We start from the raw sequence: 24,833 nt of genomic DNA on the forward strand, positions 1-24,833 counted from the left end.
GTGCTTGGAAAAGAAGCAGATCCGGGCTTAGGAAATGCTGTCACTGAGCTGGGCTTAGGCAATGCTGTCAGAGACACCAGAGCTGAGCCGGGCTTAGGAAACGCTGTCACTGAGAAGGTGCTCAGGCCTTGGCACTGCCCAGGGAGGGTTCAGTGCCCATCCCTGGAGGTGTCCAGGGAATCCCTGGAGGTGGCACCCAGAGTTCTGGGCTGGGGACAAGGTGGGCACCGGGCACAGCTGGGACTCGGTGATCCTGGAGGCTTTTCCAGCCTCAGTGGCTCTGGGATTCTGTGATAAATCTGTGCTAAATCTCGGAGCAGCGCTGACCCCCTGAGCCCTCATCACCCTCCCTCCCTTCACCCTGGCTCTGGCTCTCGCTGAAGGCGGAAACGAGTCAGAGGCATGTTTGGGGTTTTTTATTGCTTTTGTTGTGTTGTTTTGTTTTTTTTTTTTTCCCTTCATCACAATTAACCCTTCAGGGAGCGAGCAGGAATAAATCAGGAGGCACAGCGGTATCTCCCAATGAGGCGGTCCCGCCCCGTCCCTTCACGTAAAGCCGCGTTTGGAGCAGCGCGCGTGGAGCCCCCGCTGCCGCCTGGGGAGCGCCTCCACGACACCAAGACCACTTCATCTTCCTCCTGCTGCTCATGCTCATGCTCCCGCTCCGCCGCCCTGCTCGCCCCGCCGGGCCGTGCCGCGGCCGGTACCGGTAGCGGCGCTGGTGCCGGTACCGGTAGCGGCCGTGCCGCGATCACCGCCCCGCTCGCTGCCCGGCCCGCCCTCCCTGAGGGGAGCCGGCGGTGACGTCACGGCCGGGCCGCCCGGCAATGGGCGCCATTTTGAAACCGCGAACCCTCCCGCGGCTCCGGGCGGCTCCGTCCCGCTCCCGGCCCCGCTCCCGGCCCCGCTCCCGCGGCTCCCCCCGCCATGGCAGGTCTGTGTCCGCGCCCCGCGCTCGGCTCCGCGCTCGGCTCCGCGTTCGCGCCGGGATGGGCCGCGGCTCGGCTCCGTGTGGCCGTGGGAGCTGGCCGCAGGCCGGGCCGCGCCGGGCGGCAGCGGCGGGTGATGCGGGAGCGCGGCGGCCCCGAGGGCTCCGGGCCGGGCTCGGCGCGGGGTCCCCTCTCTCCCTCCCTCTCTCACCGCCCTTTCTCCCTCCGCAGTAGTGGCGAGAGCTGGAGGCGACAGCGGCGGCAGCAACAACGAGGTGCAGTGGTGCTTCTTGCAGGTGAAGGGGGCGATCGACGAGGACGTGGCGGAAGGTGAGGGGAGCCCCTGCACGCTGAGCCCTCCCGGCGGCCGCGGGGCAGCGCCGCAGCATCCCCGGCCGTGCCGGGGGGTGTGGGCCATGACTAAGCGAGCTCCCACCCGTAGAGCATCGCAGAGCGGTCACGGCGCCTTCCTCCGGGTCTTTGGTGTGAATCCCTGAATCCCTGGGTAGTTGAGGTTGGAAGGCATCTCTGGAGATCACCCAGCCCAGCCCCTGCCCAGGCAGGGCCACCTGCAGCAGGGACACAGGAACGTGGCCAGCGGGGTTTGCAATGGCTCTGCAGAGGGAGACCCCAGCCCCTCCCTGGGCAGCTGCCCCAGGGCTCTGCCCCTCCAGGGGAAGAAGTTCTTCCCCATGTTGGCTGGAACTCGCTGTGGTTCAGCTCCTGGCCAGTGCTCCTTGTGCCGGCCCCGGCCTCTGGCAGCCCCTGGGCACATCTGGAGGGGTTGATGGGGTCCCCTCTCAGCCTTCCCTTCTCCAGCCTGGCCAGGCCCGGCTCCCACAGTCTGTCCTCATCTCAGGGATGCTCCATCCCAAAATGACCTCTGGGGCCTCCGCTGGACCCTCTCCAGGAGCTCCTTGACTTTCCTGTCCTGAGGAGCCCAACCTGGGCACAGTTCTGGGCTTAGGATAACTGTCCACAGTGCTGGGCTTGGGATAAAAGGTAACAACAGTGATACGATACAGGGAGAGGAAAAAAAGAAACACCAGTGGAGTCTGTCAGGCTTGTCAAGTTTCGCTGTGACGCACAGAGAGTGCAGCTCTGTCATTTGTGCTGCATTGAAAAGTGCAGTTTAAAGGGTTCCTGCAGCTGTGGAGAGATTTGATTCCCACTTGTTAACGTTTGGGAGCTATAAATAGGGATATTAAGCAGGGAAAAAGGGCACACCTTCACATTTCTCTGAAACTTTCCAGGCGCTTCATGTTTTGGGCAGAGTAGAAAACAAGAAATGTTTTAACTGGGAAAAGTGTTTTCTGTGGAGTGCAGAACCTGGGTGGAGTTTTGCTTGACTCTGATGAGAAAGTTCTTTTTTTGCCCCTAAATTTTCTGTGTTCCAACTGCCCAGGCTGGCAGCGCTCCTTTCTAAAGTGTGAATTAACTTGCAGGGCCGCGTGTGCTCAGCTTGGGTTTGGGATTTTATTTTTGTTACTGGATGCAGTAAATATTTTTCCTTGCTGTCTGCTATGGGGAAATTGTGCTGACAGTGTTTTCATTTTCATGCCACTTGTTTGGCATTCCATTTAAAATAATGGCCATTGGAGGGATGGACTGGAAACTGCTCAAGAAACTGGGCTCACTCAGTCATTTTCTTCATTTTTCTTCCCTCTGTGTGTTTGTAGCTTGCTCTGAAGTTCCCAGAAATCTTGTAGAAATGTATTTAAGTAGCTTGTATGTTTTTTATAAATGGTTCTTTTCTCTCGGACCTGTCACTGTGTGACTAAAAGTCAGTTCTCCATGGGAAAAGGATATATTCCTGGGGACATCGTGCTTCCCAGGTAACTCCGGAGCAGCCTGGGTTTGCACAGAGCAGGAAAGCTCCAGGAATCATTCAGCACCTGCTTTTGCAAAACTACCACTGAAGTTTCGTTTTCCTGTGGGAATACCAGAACTATTTACAGGCTTTGTGACTTCTTGAGTTTTTGTTTTGATTTGTGGCCTTTCTTCTCCAGTTACATTTTGCCTTGTAATTGGAATTAAATATAAAAAATACACTATTTATTTGCTAATAACTGCCCAAATTTAATTTCCTAGTATGAGTACAAATACATAGCTAGATTCTGGGCTTCAGTTAGGGACGTATTTACTCATTACCATCTTTTACATCCTCTCTTACCAAACTGCACATCTAAACCTGCTTGATGGACAACTGTTGCCTTGAAGTAGCCTTCAAATTGCACATAGATTTTTGTGATGGTACAAACTTGCTACTGCTGTCAATTTTTGATCTATTTTGTGAAAAATCAGCTCTCTAGAGTAGGAGGACACCATGAAGTTGCTGTCCAGCCTATTCCATGCAAAGTGTTTTGCTGGATTTTCTTAGAGGTTTATTCAGGAGTCAGCCAGGCAACTTTAGCAGCACATCCTTTCTTTTGCAGTGCAATTCTAACATGCATTTTATACTGCATAGTTGTTTCTCAGGTGTCTGGCCTCCTCACAAACCCAGGGACAAGTGGCTGTATCAGACTGGCAGCTGGATTTTCCTGCCTGGGGCATTAATACAGAAAATCACTGTCTCCCCTTTGTCCTGTCCGTGCCTTGCCTTTCCTCAGTGACTAATCCCTGACCTCTGTTCGGGCTCTGTGTCAGGAAAGAGAAGGGCACTGTTCAGTCTGACCGTTTCTGAGAGACCAGGGTAATCCATCACACACTGACTATGGATTTTGTAAAGGCTTGGATATGACTTTTCTAGAACAGAAAAGTTTAGTTGGATTCCGGAAGAGGACTGGAGGATTAAACAGATTGAGTGAAAGATGTAATGTTAAGGATGGCAGCAATCACAATTTGAAAACAAAGCAAATAAAGATTGTGTGGTAATTTTGCTGTTAGAGTTAACCACGTGACTCCAGAACTTGCACTGATTGCCCATGGAATTTGTAATTCTTGGGCTGCTTTTTTGTAGAAAGACCTTTCTAAATAGATAACACAAATGCTGCCAAAGACTTTATCACTTCCATGATTTTTGTGTTGAATTTGTTTTCAATGTTCAAATTTGTCCATTTTGGGAGGTTCTTTTTTTGGGGCAAGTAAAATGTAAATCTGTTTATTAAATGTACAGATATGCCCAAATTCCTGTGGGCCAGATGTTCTGCATCTAATCCATCACCCCTTGTGGATGCAGTGCTGTATCTCCAGTTAATGATCCAATAAATAAATTTCTTTTTCTTTCCTAAATTCTCCAGATAGTGACTGGTATTGATTGACTGTCCTGCCGAACTGAGGCATCCCTTGTTACTATCACCTCAGCCAGCTCTCCTCCTGCTTTTGCTGCCTGTTGGGGGCTGGGTCAGACACCTCAGCAGTTTGTCAGGAAGCAGAACACAAGGAGCAAAGATAACCACCATCTGATAAAAATATATTAGTCTGTAATCCTGAGTGCAGCTACAAGTGATTTAGAAATGTTCTTTAGAAATTGTTGTTACAAATCAGTGGTTTAAGACGTTCTCATGTGAGGTTCAGGAATTCACTTTGGTTATTCTGTTCTTAAAGGAAATTCAGGCATGGTTTTGTGCTTTAAAAAAACCCCTTGCAGTAGAGGTGCAGCTCTGCGATGTCTGGTTCAGTTGCATGGAGGGAGGTGCAGAATTGGTTGCAAGCTTTAATGTTGTTTTTTTCTGTAAGAGCTGGAAGGCAGGGAGCTAGTGACTCCAGAGCCACGTGCTGTGTGCTGTCACCGTGTCACTGGTCATGCCTGGAGGTGACACTTGTGCTGCAGAGGGGCAGAGGGTGGGCTGTGAGCTGCCTTTGGGCTGGCATTTCCTTGGAAGCCAGTGCTTTGGCACCAGCAGCACCTCAGGTGCCTCTTTGCCCTCCCTGAGGCCTTCATTTTGGTAAGATGCAGCTTGTGAATGGTGAAGAGTTGGAATAAACAGTGGATATCAATTGCAGAGTTGTAAGTGGGAATGCACAACAAAGCAGTTAGGGTAGTGGGAATACAGGAATTGGTGCAGGCCACTGGTTTGATGCCTGCAGATGGGCAGGCTGCATGCAGAGGGGAAAGCCTGATGAAAAATGACTAAACCCACTATTTTTTTAAAGGATGGAAGGTGTGAAAGCTTCAACTGAAATTTTCTTATCATGTTAAGACTTTTATGAACTCCTGATAGAAGTACACCCAAAACCATCACAATGAGCTACTTAGAAAAAACTAACAATAGCACGAATTAATTAAATACACTTCTAGCAGGAGAGGGCTTACTGGAATTAGTCTTCCAAAGGTTAAAAAATAATACCGAGGCAGTAGATTTGCACAAAGAGTACTGGATTATGTCACGAATCTGAGAAACAGCCTCCAGAATTTCTCACGGCTCGTGGGGAAGGCAGGGCAAGCTCTGCAGGCAGGAAAGGGGCACATCTGTGGAACTGAGCTCTGGCTTTGCTGCTCCTTTTGGTGCCATGCTGGTCTGGCTGTCCCTGCACTGACACAGCTCTGTGCACCCCAGACTCAGCAGCAGCTTTCTTGGGGTGCCATGCAGAGATTGGGCTCCCAGTGTCAGGTCACGGTCCGGTTCCTTTGATAGGAAACTCACATTGAGCTGCAGGAGGGGATGGGGGCACGTCTGCCATGAGCTCTGGGGTGCTGTGCCATCCCTGGGGGCGCTGGCAGCCCCTGAGCAGGGTGCTGCTGTCTGTCTGTCTGTCCACACTGTGCTCAGCACATCCCTGGGGGTGCTGGCAGCCCCTGAGCAGGGTGCTGCTGTCTGTCTGTCTGTCTGTCCACTCTGTGCTCAGCACATCCCTGAGGGCTGCCTGGGGGTGCTGGCAGCCCCTGAGCAGGGTGCTGTCTGTCTGTCTGTCTGTCCACACTGTGTTCAGCACATCCCTGGGGGCGCTGGCAGCCCCTGAGCAGGGTGCTGCTGTCTGTCTGTCCGTCCATCCACACTGTGCTCAGCACATCCCTGAGGGCTGGCTGGGGGTGCTGGCAGCCCCTGAGCAGGGTGCTGCTGTCTGTCTGTCTGTCCACGCTGTGCTCAGCACATCCCTGGGGGCGCTGGCAGCCCCTGAGCAGGGTGCTGCTGTCTGTCTGTCTGTCTGTCCACGCTGTGCTCAGCACATCCCTGGGGGCGCTGGCAGCCCCTGAGCAGGGTGCTGCTGTCTGTCTGTCTGTCTGTCCACGCTGTGCTCCCGGCAGAGCAGCCTGTGCGCTCCTCCAGGAGCCAGGTGGCTCAGCTCCAGGCATCCAGGACACCCAGGAGCTGGCAGGCTTTCCCACACAGCTCCAAACAAGATGTTTGGAGTCTGCCATGGCCTGTCAGCAGCAGTGCTGACCTCACAGAGCTTCTGCTGCCCTGTGCCCTGCTCTTGCTTTACCTTCAGTCTGTTCAAGGATTTCAGTTAGTCCCAAAAGCAGAGTTATTTTGGACTAAGTTAAGCACTGCCAGGTGCCTAAAGGCAATTCAAGCCAGTTTCACAAGTGAGGTGAATATTAGGGCTTAAAACATAGCTAGTCCTTACAAATATCCCAACAATTCAGGTTGGCAGAGTGTTTAGCAGTGTAAGCTGAGGGAAGTTTGGTCTGAGCAAAACTATACCCCTTTGGCTTATTCTCCTGATTTCTGGTACACCTCACTCCTGTGGTAACTCTTCAAAGAAATCCTGCAAGTGGAAGTGTACAAATTGAGTATATAAGGAGGCATATTCTGATAACTTGGATGTGTGTGTGTATTGTCAGGTGGTTATTGGCAGCTGTAGAGCTTGGCTCGTGTTTCGGTACAATTGTGATTTCCATCAGCTGTTAGGAAACAGCCCTTGAGGAGCTCTGACAGCAGGAGCAGCCGGTCCCTCCCCACACAGGATGGCCCCTGTGTTCCACTGGCTGTCGTGGTGGCTGCAGGGCACAGCCCTCCTTCCCCTGGAGCCAGGGAGGAGGCAGAGGTGGCTGCAGGGGCAGCACTGCTGCCTGCCCAGCACCAGGAGGGGGGAGCAGGGTGCTGCCAGCAGCCAGCCCAGCTGCAGAGCTGTCTGACCTCACACCCCAGAGCCCTCAGTGCAGCTGCAAATCCCCGGCAGTGTTTGGGAAGTGCAGTTACTGCACATCAGTGACCAGCAGTTCTGAGGCCCTGTGTGTCTGCAACTTGTTAAACTCCAATAGGAGTTTGGTTTTTAAACGTTTTTTCTATGATTTGCTCTTTAGCAGGTGCTGGTGTCTAAATTGCTTCATTTTCTTTGATAATCTCTTCCCTCTAAAGGGGCTCTCTCTTTTTTTTTTGACTGATCTTATTTGCTCCTATTATATTTTTTATTTGAAGAGTCTTTCCTGAGTTGCTCTGAAGCGATGGCTCCTTGCTGTTCTCAGTGCCCGTGTTTGTCACCTGTGGTCCCTCAGAATGGTCTGTTGTCCCTGTCTGCTGCAGAGAGAGTTGTGTTCCTTCTGATGTCGTGTCACACAGTTCAGCACAGCATTCCAGGGGGATCCCAGTGCCTGCTCTCTGAGTTGGTGTAGGAGCACATAACCTGTGCTGATCCCTTCTGCACTCTGCTTGCTTCCCATCCGCTGTGGGAGACCACACAGTGCCTCCCACAGCTTTGTCCAGCCACAGGTAACTGCAGCTTTGTAGGACAGCAGTGTTGGAGGGAAAGGTGTGTCACCTCTGACCTGATCACAGCCACAGAAATATTCCCTCTGTCCCCTGACAGTGCATGCCAGCCAGCTGCCTGCAGGCCAGGCCAGCCATTTCCTCCCAAAGCAGGAGCCTCTGCAGAGGTTTCCCTGGGCCTTACAGAAGGTCTGCCGTGGGAGATGGGGCTGTGCATTCAGACTCCTCTCCGGGGAGCAGGACAGGAGCCAGGCGTGCAGGCAGGCATTGTTCAGGCTTTGTGCTGAGGTGGTATATTGTCCATGACATATTTGGAAAATTCTAGGTTAGAATGCCCTGGAAGCTGGAACAGCCTCCTTTTCAGGTGCTGTTAGAGAGCTGTGAGTGTTTGGTTCCTTTTCACTCCATGTCTGAGGAGTGGGTTTGTGACAAAAGGCTCTGAACAGCTCAGGAGGATGGGAGGCACTGGTGCTGACCATGTCTCGTTAGTGTTGGTCCTGAGTGCAAGCTGCAGCTGCAAATTCCTTCTCTTCTGGGTGAGCCATCAGGTAATTCCATGTTTTCAGGTTTGGGTTTTAACCAGAGCAGCCATGCACAGGCAGCTTAGAGAGGAAAAGTTCACAGGAGCTAATTTTAGGCACCTGATGTCGATGTTGTGGATCTCTTTGCATTCTCCATTACCTCAGCTGAGAGCCCGGGCGTTGATAGTGGTGTCAGAAATACCCGGGATGAATCCTGGGGGGATTAAGTTAGTTTGCAGGTATAAGCTTGCTGTCATCTCCAAATCCTAACAAAAGCTGGTCTCTGCCACCCCAGCTCCCTGCTCTCCCAGCAGAGCTTGCCCAGGAGGCTCTGGAGGCTGTCAACTCCCCAGAATTCTGGCAGGAGTTGTTTATAGGGAGGTTTGCACTCAGCAGAGATGGTGAAAGGCTCAGAGCGCTCAAACTGAGCTTTGTCACATCTGTCAGGGCTTGCAGGGCTCTCCTGAGGCAGGCAGTGGGCTCCACCACGTTCCTGCAGAGCTGGATTTGTGGCCTCTGATGTGTTGGGATGGTGTTTCCTACCCATGGAAGGGATCAGTGCTCCTAAGTTTGGGGGTACAGAATCACAGTGCAGTTGCCAGCAGTCCTTTTAATACACACTGTGAAAATAGCTCGGAGGTTCTCCTCTGGATGCAGTGTAACCAAGTTGGAACTCATTTCCAGAAGTGAGGCTGAATGTGAGTTTTTCTTGTCTGGAAAGAAACATGGCCAGCCTTGTACGTTACTGCGAAGTCCCAGGGATTGCTGCCCTCCCTCCCTGGGTACAGGAGGAGCATTTACATGGGTGCAGAGCAAGTCCCAGCCCCACAGGGACCGGACTGGAGGGGCAGCTGGACAAACCTCTGTTTCTAGAAAAGCAGGACCTGGGAAGAGCCTTGGGGTGCTGTCCATGAGCAGATATCACACTGCTCTGGCTTTGCTCGCCCTTCCCCACATCCCACTGGGAGTTACTCTGCTGGCGTGGAGAAGAGGCTGAAAGTAAGGCAGGGGATAAGGCTGGTGCTTGTATACCTGAGAAGAAGTTATGACATCTAATAAAAAATCCTAGAATTCCCAGAGTTAATGCAATGATGAAGAGCCTGCAGAGGTTTGCTTTGTTCTTTCCTAAAAGTTTTAAGGTGACTTGGAAGTGAGCAGCAAATGTAGGTGGGTGAAGTGTTGAGCAGAACAGGAATGGTTTGGAATTCATTTTGTGCTTTACTTGGAGTCTTGGAATATTTTTTTTTAATTTCACCTGCTTTGAGATGTTAGAGTGCTGAGGATAGTGGGTGGAATGATTTGGGGGATTGATCTGCTTCAATTAAACGTGCCAATAGGGAAAACTTTATAATTCATACATTTATGGATAAAACAAGTACAGGACTATTAAAGCAGGTATTTGCTCATTTTCCTAATTTTGTAACTTAGAAAATATTTGAAGGAAGCTTCTCTATGTTTGTCCTGCTGTGCCCCCCCAGTTCCCTGTTCCCTAGAGCACGTTGGTGACAGACTATTTCAGTGCGTCTTCTTTCCCCTCCTCTCCCTGCATTTCTTGTTTCAAGCCATGGAATTTGGGCAGTGTCTGTGTTTTGGTGCGTTTCCACCCAGGATTCTGTTTGTCTGGGTAGCACTGCTGGGGAATAATGGCTGTGGCAGCAGCTGGTTTGGGCATTTTTGGGAAACAAAAATGGTACACAGATCATTTTGAGCAAATAATTGTGTGAATACTGCAGTAGAAAATGGGAGGAGCTAATAATAACTTCTTCTTTTTCTAAAATAAAATGGAAAAGTAGCTTTTGTGACTTTGAAAGAATTGTATGTGCTAAGGAGGCATTTATTCCTGCTGTTCATCCTGAATCTCCAAGGGTAAAAGGGATCCTTGCTAGAAGGGCTTGCAGGTGAGGGTAGTAGTGGAATATTAGTTTTGCTACTAATAAACTGCAATAACTCAAGGTCTTCTTCCTATCTGAGTACTGAAAATGTCATAAAATTCTCAGTGAAGTCACTTCACTGATTGTTTACCTTCTCATTTTTTTTCTTTTTCCTTGGTTTCCTGCTTCTCCAGGGTGTCTTCTAAAATCCCTGTGTATAATTAATAATAACTGATAATTAACTAGTAATTCCCTTTAAAGAAAGGTGACTGTAAAACTGGATGTGTCCAAAAACTGGTTAGTAATGTGATATTGAAGGCTGGCATAAATCTGGCATATAATCTGGAGAAAGATTAGATTTACTCATTTATTTAGTTGTTCTAAATATTTTTAATCCAGAAGGTAAATCATTATCTCTCCATACTAGGAAAAAACTTTTAAGGGCATCATTGATAAAAGATGAAAAATGAATTTATGTTGAGAAAACTTGTTAGTGTTTCTAATCTCCTTCCTCGTGAGAGTGGGGCATTATTGAAAGGAATTTCAAAGATAGCACATCAAGATCAATACAGGAAAGGAGTTTCCAGGGAGTCTCCAATTGCACACTCTGGACCTAATTGATATGATACACTTCAAACCTCAGAATTTTGCTATCTGCATCATAAATGCAATATTTGATGTGAGCAGGAGCAGTGTTTGCTGAGTGCTTTGTCGGGTTTGTTACCATCTGCCCGAGCCCCAGGACAGACATTTCCAGCTCCTTATCTCACCTGCCCTTGGCTGGGCTTGTTCAGTGGCAATGATTTCTGTATTGCCACCTCCCCGAGGGGCTGGGGCTGCTCTGGGGGATAACACTGGCCTCTCTCCAGCCCCAGGGGTTTTTCCTTTGCCCTCCTGCTTCCATGTGTCCTGGCTGATGCTTCTGCCGGGAGCCGGTTCAGGAAGCTCAGCTGAAGATTTTTGTTTCTATTTTACACCTTTGGCCGAGCAGAGCTGTCTGTTCCAGGCTCCTGAGGTTACTGACTCGCTGAGCGCTTGGCTTGGGGAAGGCAGGTGTGCCTCAGCCTCCCCTGGCTCAGGGCACGCTGCAGGTGGGAGCAGCATGCACACACACACCTGGCAGGATGCACACCCTGGGGTGGGATCCCTGGGGGGCTCGGGGCAGGGGTGTCCCCATGGAGAAAGCTCAGGGGCAGGGATGTCCCCATGGATATTGCCCACAGGCAGCACACACTCCATGGATAAAGCTCAGGACAGGGATATCCCCATGGACACTACCCAGGGGCAGCACAGACACCTTGGGGAGCTCAGGGCAGGGATATCTCCATGGATGAAGCTCAGGGCAGGGATATCCCCATGGATAAAGCTCAGGACAGGGATGTCCCCATGGATAAAGCTCAGGACAGGGGTGTCCCCATGGATAAAGCTCAGGACAGGGGTGTCCCCATGGATAAAGCTCAGGGGCAGCACAGACACCGAGGGCAGCTCAGGGCAGGGATATCCCCATGGATAAAGCTCAGGACAGGGATATCCCCATGGATGAAGCTCAGGACAGGGATATCCCAATGGACACTGCCCACAGGCAGTACACACACCTAGGGCAGCTCAGGGCAGGGATATCCCCATGGATAAAGCTCAGGACAGGGATATCCCCATGGATGAAGCTCAGGTCAGGGATATCCCCATGGATAAAGCTCAGAGCAGGGATATCCCCATGGATAAAGCTCAGAGCAGGGATATCCCCATGGATGAAGCTCAGGACAGGGATATCCCCATGGATGAAGCTCAGGGCAGAGATATCCCCACGGACACTGCCCACAGGCAGCACACACACCTAGGGCAGCTCAGGGCAGGGATATCCCCATGGATGAAGCTCAGGACAGGGATATCCCCATGGATGAAGCTCAGGGCAGGGATGTCCCCATGGATGAAGCTCAGGACAGGGATATCCCCATGGACACTGCCCACGGGCAGCACACACACCTTGGGTTCCTAGGCCAGTGTACTTCAGGTGACTGAGAGGCCTGCACTGAGGAATGAGTAAGTGTTTTAGCTTGTCAGTAAAAGTGTCAGGCTTTGAAACATGGCTGCATTTGGGGATGTAAATGAAGAATTTTGTCATTGCATTAATACAAGTTGTAATGCTTTTTTTTTTTTGTGCTCAAGTCTTGGAACTCCTTGATTTGCTTTCCACATTACAGTGCTGGTTTATTTCTGTTCTCTTTACAGCTGATATAATTTCAACAGTTGAATTTAATTACACTGGTGATCTTCTTGCAACAGGAGACAAAGGTGGCAGAGTGGTTATATTTCAAAGGGAACAAGAGGTCAGTGACTCAAAAAACAAAAGTGTTGTTACTACACTGTTCTTGTGTTGCACAGTCTCACTTCATCTGTTCATGCCCCGATATTTCAATGGAGAGTTTTCTCAGAAAACCCCAAGTTAGACACTTTTGTAAGTATCTGTCCTGTGCTGTACTTGGTAAGTTGGTTTCGTGAGGGTTCCCTTCCCTCCTTCCAAAAAAAAAGTCCCCAAAACCCGAGTGAGCTCTTGATATTTACCTGATGTCCTCAGTGTCGCTTTGCAGAATTTGGAGTTTCTCCTGAATTTTTCCACTGGGTCAAGCTGACCTAAGGTAAATCACAATGCTTTGGGAGAGAATGTAAAAGAAGTTCAGGAAATAAACTGCAAGAACTACAGGATAAGGTAGTTAAAATTTGTTTGAGGATTTAAAAGCAGTGGAAACAGCCACTTCTCCAGAAACACTTGAGCATTTCCCATCAGAGAGGGGGAGCACTGTCCCTCCTGCACTGCCACAGCTCCTCTTCATGAGTTCAGCTGTGTGACAGTGCTCTAGTGTTCCTGTGTGTTCATCCTGAGCTGGGATATCCCGAGCAGCAGTGGGGATGGAAATGTACACCAAGTGCTGAAAGTAATTGTCATGTCTGGGAGGAATCTGGGATTGTGTTCTTTAAAAAGTCAGTATTCCACATGGCAGTTCTCACCAAAGTGTCTGCATATTCTATCCTTTGAGGAGTTGAAGAGGGTTTGAGCATCCTCCTGGGTCAGAAATGCCAGAATTAATAATGGAATTTTAATTCAGCTTGTCCGTACATGAATATTAGAGATCTTGGGGTGCTGTGGGGTTTCTCCAGCAGAACCCCTCTGCTCTCCCTGTGGGGCTCAGATGCTGCTCTGTTGATGAGCACCTGGCCAGTGCTGTGCTCGCTGTGCTGCTGCTCCCAGGCACTGAAATGTTACCTGGCTGCACCCACACGGCCCAGGCTCATTCATCATTTACTGGGGTGGCCAGAGATAAGGTCAGAGGTGCCTCAGGCACACCCTGAACTTGTCAGGATCTTGGCCTTGCCTCATGTGGAGGGGAGCTATTATGGGCTGGCTCTCAGTTGTTCCATAAGGCAAAACCTGCCTGTCATGGCACTTCCTCAGAGAGGGGAAAACAAAGCCAGGTCAGGCTGTTCACACAGGGAAACACACATGGAAACTGAGGAAGAGTTGGGAATGAGGGGCGTTTCTTGTGTACTGTGCAAAACTGCAGGAAAGAATCTACAATAAGTGTATAAGGCTGGAACCTTAAAATAATAACCATATATTTTCCCAGTTTGTATTTAAGATTTGGTTCACTAGGTCAGTGGCAGCTAAGGGTGGTTGTACAGCTCCCCAGACACTTGGGATTTGGGAAAGCACCCTGGAATGCTCTGCATCATGCCCTGGGCTCATAGGACTTGACTTCACTTGCCAGCAGCAATTACTCCAGCCAAACGTGTGAGTAGAGAGGGAAAGCACCGGTGCCAAGGCAGCTCACCCTGAGTGCAGGGAGCTTCTGGAGGGGGTCAGGTGAGAGGAACCTGCCCAAAATTCTTACAGGTCAATGATGTGTAGGGAGTAAAATCGTGTAAAGTCTGAGAGTTCAGTGAGGGTGTGGAAACTCCACAGCTGTGACACTGCAGGGCAAACTGCACCCCTGGGGCTGTTCTGCACCACAAACCACTGACACCAGCTTGCTCAGAAAGCCTGATAACAGGTTGCCTCAAATCTGATCATGCAAATCTGGGGAACCTTGGGACTTTGCTCTCTGTTCCGTGCTCCCACACCCACCACATGAGAATAGCAAAGCCTGAAGGGTGCACAGATATTTATTTATACATAAACCTACATTTCTAAAGAGGAAGGGCTGTGTGCGCTGTATCGATGCTAAACTGGGTACAATACCACAGACTGGAGATTCAGAATTCAAGAGCTGCTGTAAAAGCTGACGTTCTGATTGACAGTTTCTGGTGGTTGTTTTGTGTGGGCCATTTCTGAGGGACCCAGTGCCACCAGCCTCAAGAAATGCTCTTTTTCTTGCAGACTAAAAGCCGTCCTCTCTCTCGGGGAGAATACAATGTTTACAGTACCTTCCAGAGTCATGAGCCTGAGTTTGACTACTTGAAAAGTCTAGAAATTGAGGAAAAAATTAATAAAATTAGGTGGTTACCACAACAGAATGCTGCTCACTTCCTGCTGTCTACAAATGGTAAGGGCCCTTTATTTTGCACAAAGAACTTTGTCTTTGGGATATTGTCTCACCTGTCATACACTTGGGGTTTTTTTCTGACATATTTTGGGGTTGTTTTAATGCCTTCTCTAATTACATGCAAAATATGTCTTGATTGTAATGTTGGCTATGTGAATATTGGGTCTGTTTAGTTTTGGGGCATGTGTAAATGAAATTGTACAACTGGGTACATGGGTTAGTGGGAACTGTTAGACTCATGTGTTAAAGGTATTTTCCAGCCTAAACTATTCTGTGGAAAAAACTTGCTCTTATTATCAGAGGAATACGTTATTTTAACAGATTAGATCACTTTGTGAGGTCGTGGTGAAATTCTAAAAGCAGGAGCGACTTCTGTCTGCTGGTTTGTGCAATTAAAATAATTTCCTCTGATAGAAGTCTTAGTAAAGCATTCTTTAAACGGTATAATCTGAAATGCTCTGCAGGAGTTTGGGAGGAGAGGTTTGGCTCCAGTTAGCCAAGGCTCTCACCACTGGGTGAGACAAGTGTGCACTCAGTGCCTGCACTTGGAGCCCTCCTGGCAAATGCATTCCTTTGGGAGCACTGGGGCAAAGCCTGATCTCTGCCTTTGGCTGCCTCTGAGCAGGTGCCTGGGACAAACCTGGTTGCCTTTATTTGAGAATTTGGGTAATTGGAGTGTGAAACTCTCGCCAGGCAGTGGCATTTGGGTGAGTGGGAGGCACAGGACCTTACTGCTGAGGCACAAACTGGGATCTTGCTCAAACTGCACCTCACCTTGTGGGTAAAGAGCTCGGTCAGGGTCCTTGTGCTGCAGGCAGGGGAAGTGCAGACAGGTCACTCGTGTCCTCTCTGCTGAGTGCACATTTACTGATTTGATTTTGTATTCAATCCATTCTCAAGCATGTGAATTTTCTGGTTTTAGATAAAACTATTAAACTATGGAAAATAAGTGAAAGGGATAAACGAGCCGAAGGTTATAATTTAAAAGATGAAGATGGAAGACTTAGGGAGCCTTGCCGAGTCACAGAACTACGGGTACGTCTCTGCTCTTTGACTTTGTGTATCTCTCTGCATGCTCTTCTCTGTCTTTGTGCTACCAAACTGAAATGGGCAGATCACAAATGGTGTTTGTGTCGGGCTCATTGAAACCTTCAGAATAAAAAGGAGACACTTCATGTTATTCTTATATATAAAAACTATTTTAAAAAGTTCCTCTGGGAAGCTTGAGGAAAACTTTCATCATTATAGTACTGTATTTCTAAGAGGATGACTCAAAAATTGGAATAGGTTATTCTGTGGCTGGATGAAGGTGTGTTTGTTAGAGCAAGTTCCAGGCATTTGTGTAACCTAATGTGCACTGGAATAGTCTTGGACATGCTGTAGAGGTAGGGTTAGTGCTCCAAACTTGGGATCATTTGGAGCAGGAGCCCAAGAAGTGAAAGGTGGGGTTGGTTGGGGTTTTTCCTGGGGTTTCATGTTGTTCCACCATCAGCAGCGGCAGAACTGAGGCTCTCCATGCTCTCAAAGCCTCCCTCCATGGTAGAGACTTCAGCTGGAGGCATTTCTTGAGGTTTGTCTTGCTTTTACCAAAGCTGAATGTTGAGCAGAAGCTTTGGGTGTACAAAATGCGTTGGGAAAGGATTTCCATTGCCTCAGTGTGTGCAAGCCAGGGTTGGATTGAGTGTTCCATGAGAGCAGCTCCATCCCTCAGGATGCAGTGGTAGAAGGAGGTCGCAGTGGAGGTTTGGGTTCTGCAGCCTTGCCCTGCTGGAGCAGGCACCAGCTGGGGCTCTGGAGAGGCACTTTGGGCTCTGTCCTGCACGGGGGGAGCAGCAGCAGCAGCAGAACCTCTCCTGTCTGTCAGTCCCCTGCACTTGCTGCTGCTCTGGCCTGCAGCCCTTGCGGCCTGGGAGAAGGGCTGATGGATGAGCCACATCTGAACAAGAGCTGGCTGGAGGAAAAACCTCACCTGGAGGTACCTTCATGTGTTAAAGTGCTCAGGGTTTGGAGAGCCAGAGTGTACAGAGCTCTGGGGCTCTCTTGGCAGGTTTTGTTTCAGAAACACAGTGCCCGTGTTCATGGGGACGTGGCCATGGAGGAGAAGCAGCCCTTCACACAGAGACCATGGCATTTCCACGTCCCATTCCTGATCTTTCCCATTGGTGCACCTGTGCTGGCACAGCCAGGCTGGGAGCACTCTGCTGAGATAGGACAGTGGCCTGATAAAAAGTAATGGATTAATTGTAGTCGTCAGTTGGTGCAAACAGGCTGGGAGATACAAGGCAGGAAGGCAGCTCTGGGCTGGATCAGCCCTTGTTCCAGGAGGACAGGTTACCCTGGGCACCCCTGAGCTCAGCTGGCTGTGGGAGCCTGAATTCCTGCTGACTGTTCAGGAGCAAATTGGCAGTTTTCTTGGACACTGTTCTGGCCAGTTTCCTGAGCAGCCATGCAAGGTCTGGGGACATTTCTAAGGGTTTGTTTACAAACACAGCCCATGTGCTGTTGGGTGGGGCACCGAGGGCTGGCTTTGGCCGGGAGGTTTCCTTGGCAGTGTCCAAAGTCAGCATCCATGTGCTCTCTCCGTATTTTTTGTGCTCAGTGGATTTCAGAAGTGTTTAGTCACCAAATCAATACAGAAATCTGTGCAGTGCAATTAATTAATTGCCATCAAACAAGCTGTGGGGTTCAGGGCTCCGTGTTGGCGCCAGTTCTGTTTAAGGTCTTTATTGATGATCTGGCTGAGGAGCTCGAGGGCGGCCGCTGAGTTGACAGAGGATGGAACGTGAGTGGGATGTGCATCTGCTGGGGGGGCAGGAAGCTCTGCAGGGGAAACTGGACAGGCTGGATTTGTGGGCCAGGGCAGAGGGGTGAAGTCCCCATCCCTGGAGGGGTTTCACAGCTGTCTGTGGCACTTGGGGACAGGGGATGGTGGTGGCCTCAGCAGGGCTGGGGGAATGGACTCAATCCGGAGGGTCCTTCCTAAGGCACTGACCCTGTGCTGGGTGATGTCAGGGGTCAGCAGTGACCCTGTGGGGGTCAGCAGTGACCCTGTGCTGGGTGATGTGTAGGGGTCAGCAGTGACCCTGTGCTGGGTGATGTCTGGGGGTCAGCAGTGACTCTGTGGAGGTCAGCAGTGACCCTGTGCTGGGTGATGTCAGGGGTCAGCAGTGACTCTGTGGGGATCAGCAGTGACCCTGTGCCAGGCTGACCACCCCGTGGGGATCAGCAGTGACTCTGTGCCCAGCCCCTGTGCTCTGTGCCCGCTCAGGTGCCAACGCTGAAGCCCATGGACCTGATGGTGGAGGCCAGCCCGCGCAGGACCTTCGCCAACGCCCACACCTACCACATCAACTCCATCTCTGTCAACAGCGACTACGCCACGTACCTGTCTGCCGACGACCTCCGCATCAACCTCTGGCACCTGGAGGTCACCAACAGGAGCTTTAGTATCCTTTGGTGCCCCCTGCACGGCAGCTGCAGCTCAGCTGCCTGTGTTTAAGAGCATCACCTCGCTGGTACTAATTAGAGTGGGTGTTTGAAGCCAGGGCTTCAAAGAGAATTTCTGAAGGCTGGAGGTGTAATGCAGTGAAAGCAGGCTCTGGGATGCTCAGTCTTTGCTGAGGGCAAGCATGCCTCCAGTGGAAAACTGTCAGTAGAAACATCAGAGAGGGTTTGATTTCTAAGGAGAAATTGAGTAATTGTGGGAGCATCCCTAACTTGTGAAGTTCAGTCAGGTTAAATAACAGTTTTTGGATATGAACAGTAGATCCTCTGTTACTGTGAATACTTCCTTCAAAGTTTGTGATTTCTTAACCAAGTGACACTTGCCTTGAAACTAAATCTCAATATTTTTTCATGTCAAATGATACCATTAACTGCAGAAGTAATTTTCAGATCTTTCTGCAAACCTCTGCAACTAAAACTAACAGAGTGCTTTACATTGACAAATCTGCAGTAAAATAAAAGTTGCAGGAGTACTGATGCCTAAACAGGTCAATTTCCAAAGTTTTAAATCAGGTTTTCCAAAGCTTTAGGTAAAGCGCTGAGGTTTATTTGGTGTGCAGTAGGAAGCATTAAGAAGGAGGCTTAGGGAGGCTTGCTGGACTTTGATTCTTGTGAGATATTCTTTCACGCCAGGAGTCTGAAACTGCCCAGCATCTGTGGATTTGAGATAGAGAAAGCACTTTTTAAAAGGAGTATGTAATGACAGGCCAAAGGGGAATGGCTTCCCAGAGCCAGAGGGCAGGGCTGGATGGGAGATTGGGAATTGGGAATCGTTCCCTGGCAGGGTGGGCAGCCCTGGCACAGGTGCCCAGAGCAGCTGTGGCTGCCCCTGGATCCCTGGCAGTGCCCAAGGCCAGGCTGGACACTGGGGCTGGAGCAGCCTGGTCCCTTCCACCCCAGACCATTCTGGGATTCTGTGACCTGTCAAATCCAATTCTCCAGGCTGTTCCCCACTCTTGTACCTTACACAGAGTGGAAAGGAAGCTCTTGCCCCAGTTTCCTGGGTGGCATAGTTAAGCCCTGTCACTGATGAGCTGCCGGTGTGAAGCGTTGCAGGCCTTGACCAGCCGTGGCAGACATCGTGGACATCAAGCCAGCCAACATGGAGGAGCTGACGGAGGTGATCACGGCGGCCGAGTTCCACCCGCACCACTGCAACGTGTTTGTGTACAGCAGCAGCAAGGGCACCATCCGCCTGTGCGACATGCGCTCGTCAGCGCTGTGCGACCAGCACTCCAAGTGTGAGTGCGCCCCTTCCTGCCTTCCCTGGCCTTCCCTGGCCTTCCCTGGCCTTCCCTTGCCTTCCCTGGCCTTCCCTCACCTTCCCTGGCCTTCCCTGGCCTTCCCTGGCCTTCCCTGGCCTTCCCTGGCCTTCCCTGGCCTTCCCTGGCCTTCCCTGGCCTTCCCTGGCCTTCCCTGGCTTTCCCTGGCCTTCCCTGGCCTTCCCTCGCCTTCCCTCGCCTTCCCTCGCCTTTTCTGCCCTTTCCTCCCCTCCAGCCACGGGGGACCCATCTCCCAGGGGAGCTGCAGAGCAGCAGTGCTGGGCACGTCTCAGTTGTCCTGTTCCAGCCACCCCTGGGCACAGGTGTAGCATGAGGCACCACCTGCCTGGCCGCTCTTTGCCCGTTCGTGCCTCATGAACTGATGGGGATGAGTGCTTTGGGCACAGTGAGGCCTGTCTGCTGGCCACACTCAGGCTGGCTGCCTCTCAAGGCTTCTGCTCTCCCCGTGCCAGTTCAGGGCAGCTCTTGCACCTCTGTGCATGGCAAACTGGGCTGCCAGAATCCCTGTCCCCTGTGACCAGTGCAGCTCCAGGATGGGATAGGATGAATCCCTAGGAATACATGATGCCCTAGGAATATTCCTTGGAAGTTTCCAGGGATGCAGGGTGGCTGCTGAGCCACCAAGGCATGAGCAGGGGAGGAAATAAAGCTTTGCTATGGAAGCCATGAGGATCCTGCCCGGGCCTTGCATGCAGCCACGTGTTCCTGTTCCTGCTGGCAGAGCTGAGCTCTAGCATTGCCCAGCCCTAGGGATGCCTGCCACACACACACTTGCAGGCCAGCCTCCTGCAGTGCAGAGAGGGCTTTCTTGGGCTAGAGGGAAATACTTGTGCAATGGGAAGTGACTAATGCAAGGCCACCCCACTGATCTGGTTCAGTGTTGCATTAAATCACTTAAATGCACTTTATTTTTAACTGCTTGTGACTGAATCACATCCTGCTACAAGGGGTCTTTCTAAAATGAGTGAGATCTGGGTAGCCTGGATCAGGAATCTCTGATTTCAGAGGTTGACTTGTGGATTTAAACAACACGTGTTGATCTGCTCTCTAAAGTCACACAAACCGTGTTGCAAACGTAGCTGCTCACATTTCAGGGTTTGTTTAGTACAGCTGTGGTTCAGAGCTAAAGAAAGGACACGGTCCAGTGGTCTCCTGGTGTTGGGGTCCCTGCTGCTCCCAGCTGCTGCTGTTGTGGCTGAGGTGTAGGTCAGGTGTGATGGTGACAGTTCCCACTGCAGTTTGCTGCTCCGCTTGATCCCCAGGACTGTGAGTTGTGGTTTGCTGGTGCTGTGCTCTGGTTGAATGTTGGAGATGGACATCTGGCATTCTGGTGACCTAGAGCGCAACAGTGCTGAAAAAGAGATTATTTCTGAGAAGTGTCTAACAGCAACTTCCTTCAAAAAGAAACTAGTGACTGATTTAAAATTCTCCAGTACTGAAAACACGGAGGCCATGTAAGAGCCGGCGTTGGTTTCATGTGGAACTGTGTGTTCTCTCTGCAGTTTTTGAGGAACCTGAAGATCCTAGCAGCAGATCATTTTTTTCAGAAATAATATCCTCGATATCTGATGTGAAATTCAGCCACAACGGGCGATACATGATGACAAGAGACTACCTGTCTGTCAAGGTGTGGGACCTCAACATGGAGAACAGGCCCGTGGAGACCTACCAGGTAGAGCAGGGCGCGTGCCGAGCCGTCCCCTCTGTCCCCGTGGCCGTGCGCGTGTCCAACGCTGTCCCTTCCCCAGGTGCACGAGTACCTGCGCAGCAAGCTGTGCTCCCTCTACGAGAACGACTGCATCTTCGACAAGTTCGAGTGCTGCTGGAACGGCTCCGACAGGTGAGCCTGAGGGCTGGGGCTGTGCCAGGGCCAGGGCTGCCAGCGGCTCCGAGTCACCAGTGAGGGGCACACATCCCTGCAGCATTGCCAGGGCTGCTCCTGCCCTGTGCCCAGGTGAGCCCCACCTGCAGAGCCCAGCCCAGGAGGGACCTGCAGCTGCTGGAGAGTCCAGAGGAGGCACCAAATGCCCAGGGGATGGAGCAGCTGTGCTGGGGGGAAAGGCTGGGAGAGCCTATTCAGGCTCTTCCTGAAAGGCTGTTCACATGGAGAGGAGAAGCTCCAGGGTGGCCTCACAGTCCCTGAAGGAGCCAAGAAACTGGAGAGTATTTACAAGGGCCTGGAGTGCTGGGACACAGGGAATGGCTCTCACTGCCAGAGGGCAGGGCTGGATGGGATATTGGGAATTGGGAATTGTTCCCTGGCAGGGTGGGCAGCCCTGGCACAGGTGCCCAGAGCAGCTGGGGCTGCCCCTGGATCCCTGGCAGTGCCCAAGGCCAGGCTGGACATTGGGGCTGGAGCACCTGGGACAGTGGGAGGTGTCCCTGCCATGGCTGGGGTGGCACTGGGTGGGTTTGGGGTCCCTTTTAGGCAAACCAGTCTGACTGCTGTTGTCAAGGGACAGAGGGATAGAGGAGCACCAGGAAAACGTGCTTTGCTCACGTGCAGCTGAACCAAGTGTCACTGCAGCTGAGGGCCAGTGGCAGGAGGGGACAGCAGGGCAGCCCCTGCTGAAAGTGAAGTGTTGCACTGGAAGCAGTGCTCAAGCCCCACGGAATGGAGCAGGTGTCCAGTGGAGAGGAGAGCACTGGAATGCCGTGGCCTGGTGATGAGCATGGTCTGACAGTCAGGTGTGAGACTGAGGAGGGGGTGGATTTGATCTCTCACAAGGTGTGCCTTCCTTTTCCTTGAACCAGTACAATCATGACTGGATCTTACAACAACTTCTTCCGGACGTTTGAGCGGAGCACGCAGCGGGACACCACACTGGAGGCGTCCCGGGAGAGCAGCAAGCCTCGTGCCATCCTAAAGCCGCGCAAAGTGTGCACCTCGGGCAAGAGGAAGAAGGACGAAATTACCGTTGACAGTCTGGACTTCAACAAGAAGATTCTGCACACGGCATGGCACCCCGCGGAGAACATCATCGCTGTAGCTGCCACCAATAACTTGTATTTATTCCAGGAGAAGGTTAACTAAGGATGGCTGCCCGCGGACAGAGTCTCGTCTCACATAGTTCAGCTCAGTTGTTTATCTGTAACAGAAGGCCTTGTTGTCCTATCAGTGAGGAACATTGATGCACTTACTTCCCTTGAGCTATCGGAGAGCATCTGGCCTGGCTTTGAGTTCCTGGCGTGGTTCTGCCTGCGGTGGGGTGGGAGCATCCACGCGCCTTTCGGGGAGGACCCTCCGAGGCAGAACTGGTAGACGGTGCTCAGTGAGGCCAACACTCAAAACAAATGTATTTATTGATGTCTGAGCCTTCCTTTCCAGTTTATAGACCAAAAAATTTAACACCTGAGAAGAAAAAGTTGTCATAAAAGTGTAATTTCTCTCTCTCTCGCTCTCTGCTGTAATATTTGGGCCTTTCAGAACATTTCTCGTGCTTGATGCCTGTCCATTCCTCCTCGGGCCCGGCCAGGGCCTGACCTCAGAGCACAGTGGCAGGGCTGGAGCTGGGGTCTAGGCAGGTGTCCATGGCTATTTACTCACCAACTGTACCTATAACCACACCTTCTGGTGGAAACCACTTAATAAATAACAGCCTATCAAACGTGTTCTTAGAGCTGGAGGGATGTATTCAGTCTTCTTTTTGTATTGCATGTCCTGAGCTGGTGCAGAACAGTTCTGGTGGCACCTCTGACAGGGTTTGCCCCAAAACACCGAGTTTTTGGCAGACTAATACAAACTTTTTTGTGTAGTATTTCAGATTCTGAATTTAGAGTTTCCATGGCATTGTCATAGAGTTGGAGTTGCACTGGATTTGTTGTCAAAGGCTCTGTGTGTGCCAATTAGGAGATGGAAAGGGTCCTAGAAACATCCACAGCCTTAACCAAGTGTCGGCCTTGCACGGAGGGAACCAAAACATCGACACCTTCTCTGCTCTGAGGATAAACATGCAGCTTCCCGGCGCATCTCACCCTCAGCCAGAGACAGACCTGACGTGCGTTAATGGTTTTTAACCTTTTTAGTATTTGTCACAAAGGGAACAGTTTATTTTAAGTATTTGGCGTAGAATCTTGCATTTCCCACTGCAGTTCCAGAGCCGCTCCGGGCTGTGCTGCAGCAGGGCCGGGCTGGGCTGCCCGGGGTGAGCCCCGGCTGGCGGGACAGCAGCTGCTGGAGCTCTCTTGCTCACTTGTTTTAAGCCTTAGGTACTGTTTCTTTCCTTGTTCTTTTTTTCTTCCAAAGAGGCCTAAATCACATCCCCTTCCCCCGGAGGAGCCCGGGGCCACGTCCAGCAGCCCCCAGCAGGCAGAGGCTGCGCTCTGCCAGGTGCCTGCAGCCTGGGAACTCCTTCCCAGAGCCCCAAGCTTTCCCCAGCCAGCCCCCAGCGTGGTTACACTCCGTTTGCCCTGGAACGAGGGCTCGTTCCAGTCCCAAGAGCAAACCGTGGCCGTCCCGCCCCTCCCGGTGCCGCCCCCGAGCCGCTGGGTCCCAGCACGGTGGGAAGGACAAAGCCCGAGGTTCTCCCGGGAAAGGCTCGGGCCTGTAGTTGGTTGTGACACTTTGGAGATGTGGAACTGGGGGGTCGCTGAAGCGTTGATCCAACCGCGTTCCCAACGCCTGCTCGAGCCGATCTGTGGGGTTGTACATAATTGTTCAGTTCTTTTGACCAAAAAGTTTAATAAATTTTAAATGTTTACCTGGCCGTGCTCCCTGTGTTTTGCAACGTTTCCTTGTGTGTGGGAGGGAGTTGGCTGGATGGGCCAGCCCAGTGGCCAGGGCTGCTGGTTGTGGATCTGCTTTTTCACCAAATACAAGTGGAATATCCGTAAAAAGGATATGGTGGAGTCTCAAATTCTGCAGTCCTGTTTGCTTGTACCACTTACAATTAGATTTTGACTATTCTCATGGAATTTTTATCCTTTTATCTAAAACCAGATTTTAGTGTCAAGTTTGGTAAAACTGCTGCTTAGTGGAGCACCTGGTCTAGTGAAAGGTTTTTCCACCATGGCCGGGGTGGAACTGGATGGGGCAGAGCTGGGTGGGCTTTCAGCTCCCTCCCAACCCAAACCCCGCTGGGCCTGTTCCTGCCCCAGGGCTTTGGGAAGCAGCTGAGGGAGCTGCACCAGCCCCTGCAGGCCAAGGCCGTGGCTCAGCCCCTGAAATTGGGATTGAAATCCCTGCAGTGAGGAGTCGGGGACCATGAACATTGCAGCACCTCACTGGGACAGCCAGCACTGCCCCAGGGTGTCAGCGTTGGGGGCAGGAGCTGGGGGACAATGGCAGTGAAAAAGGGACACCCTGGTTTAACCCCGTGTGCTCAGCAGGGATCTGCTGCTCCCAGTCCCACAGGAAAGGGAAACAGCACCGCAGCACTCAGAGCTTTGCTCTTGGGAGGGTAGGGAAAATTCCTTCCTGGAAAGGGCTGCCCAGGGCAGGGCTGGAGCCCCATCCCTGGGGGAGTTCACAGCGCTGTGGCTGTGGCACCTGGGACTCCATGGGCTCACAGGGCTTTTCCAGCCTCACCCCTTCCGTGGTTTCCAGCTCCTCAGGAGCATCACACCCTGTGATGACCAGAACTGAGGTTTGCTTG

The 24,833-nt window shown here is 51.3% G+C and overlaps 1 protein-coding gene across 2 annotated transcripts; it reads left to right on the top strand.

The window, feature by feature from the left end:
- Positions 1-583: 583 nt before the first annotated feature.
- Positions 584-23,939, top strand: PPP2R2D (protein phosphatase 2 regulatory subunit Bdelta). Of its 2 annotated transcripts, none has more exons than XM_074545426.1 (10): positions 584-934; positions 1,164-1,259; positions 12,144-12,241; positions 14,287-14,452; positions 15,375-15,487; positions 17,721-17,898; positions 19,033-19,197; positions 20,742-20,911; positions 20,988-21,079; positions 21,994-23,939. In XM_074545426.1, exons 1-10 carry the CDS (start codon positions 928-930, stop codon positions 22,271-22,273), a joined length of 1,365 nt encoding a protein of 454 aa, XP_074401527.1. In that variant the 5' UTR covers positions 584-927; the 3' UTR covers positions 22,274-23,939. The 2 variants fall into 2 exon arrangements, with proteins under 2 accessions (XP_074401527.1, XP_074401526.1); XM_074545425.1 differs by having other exon boundaries at positions 585-934; positions 1,161-1,259.
- Positions 23,940-24,833: the final 894 nt, after the last annotated feature.

Source organism: Zonotrichia albicollis, chromosome 7 (genome assembly GCF_047830755.1).
Source record: "Zonotrichia albicollis isolate bZonAlb1 chromosome 7, bZonAlb1.hap1, whole genome shotgun sequence".
NCBI classification, from domain to species: Eukaryota; Metazoa; Chordata; class Aves; order Passeriformes; family Passerellidae; genus Zonotrichia; species Zonotrichia albicollis.

Coding starts and splice junctions, on each gene's coding strand:
- PPP2R2D (XM_074545425.1), top strand. Junction 14,453..15,374: donor CTTCCTGCTGTCTACAAATG/GTAAGGGCCCTT, acceptor TTCTGGTTTTAG/ATAAAACTATTAAACTATGG. Junction 15,488..17,720: donor GCCGAGTCACAGAACTACGG/GTACGTCTCTGC, acceptor GTGCCCGCTCAG/GTGCCAACGCTGAAGCCCAT.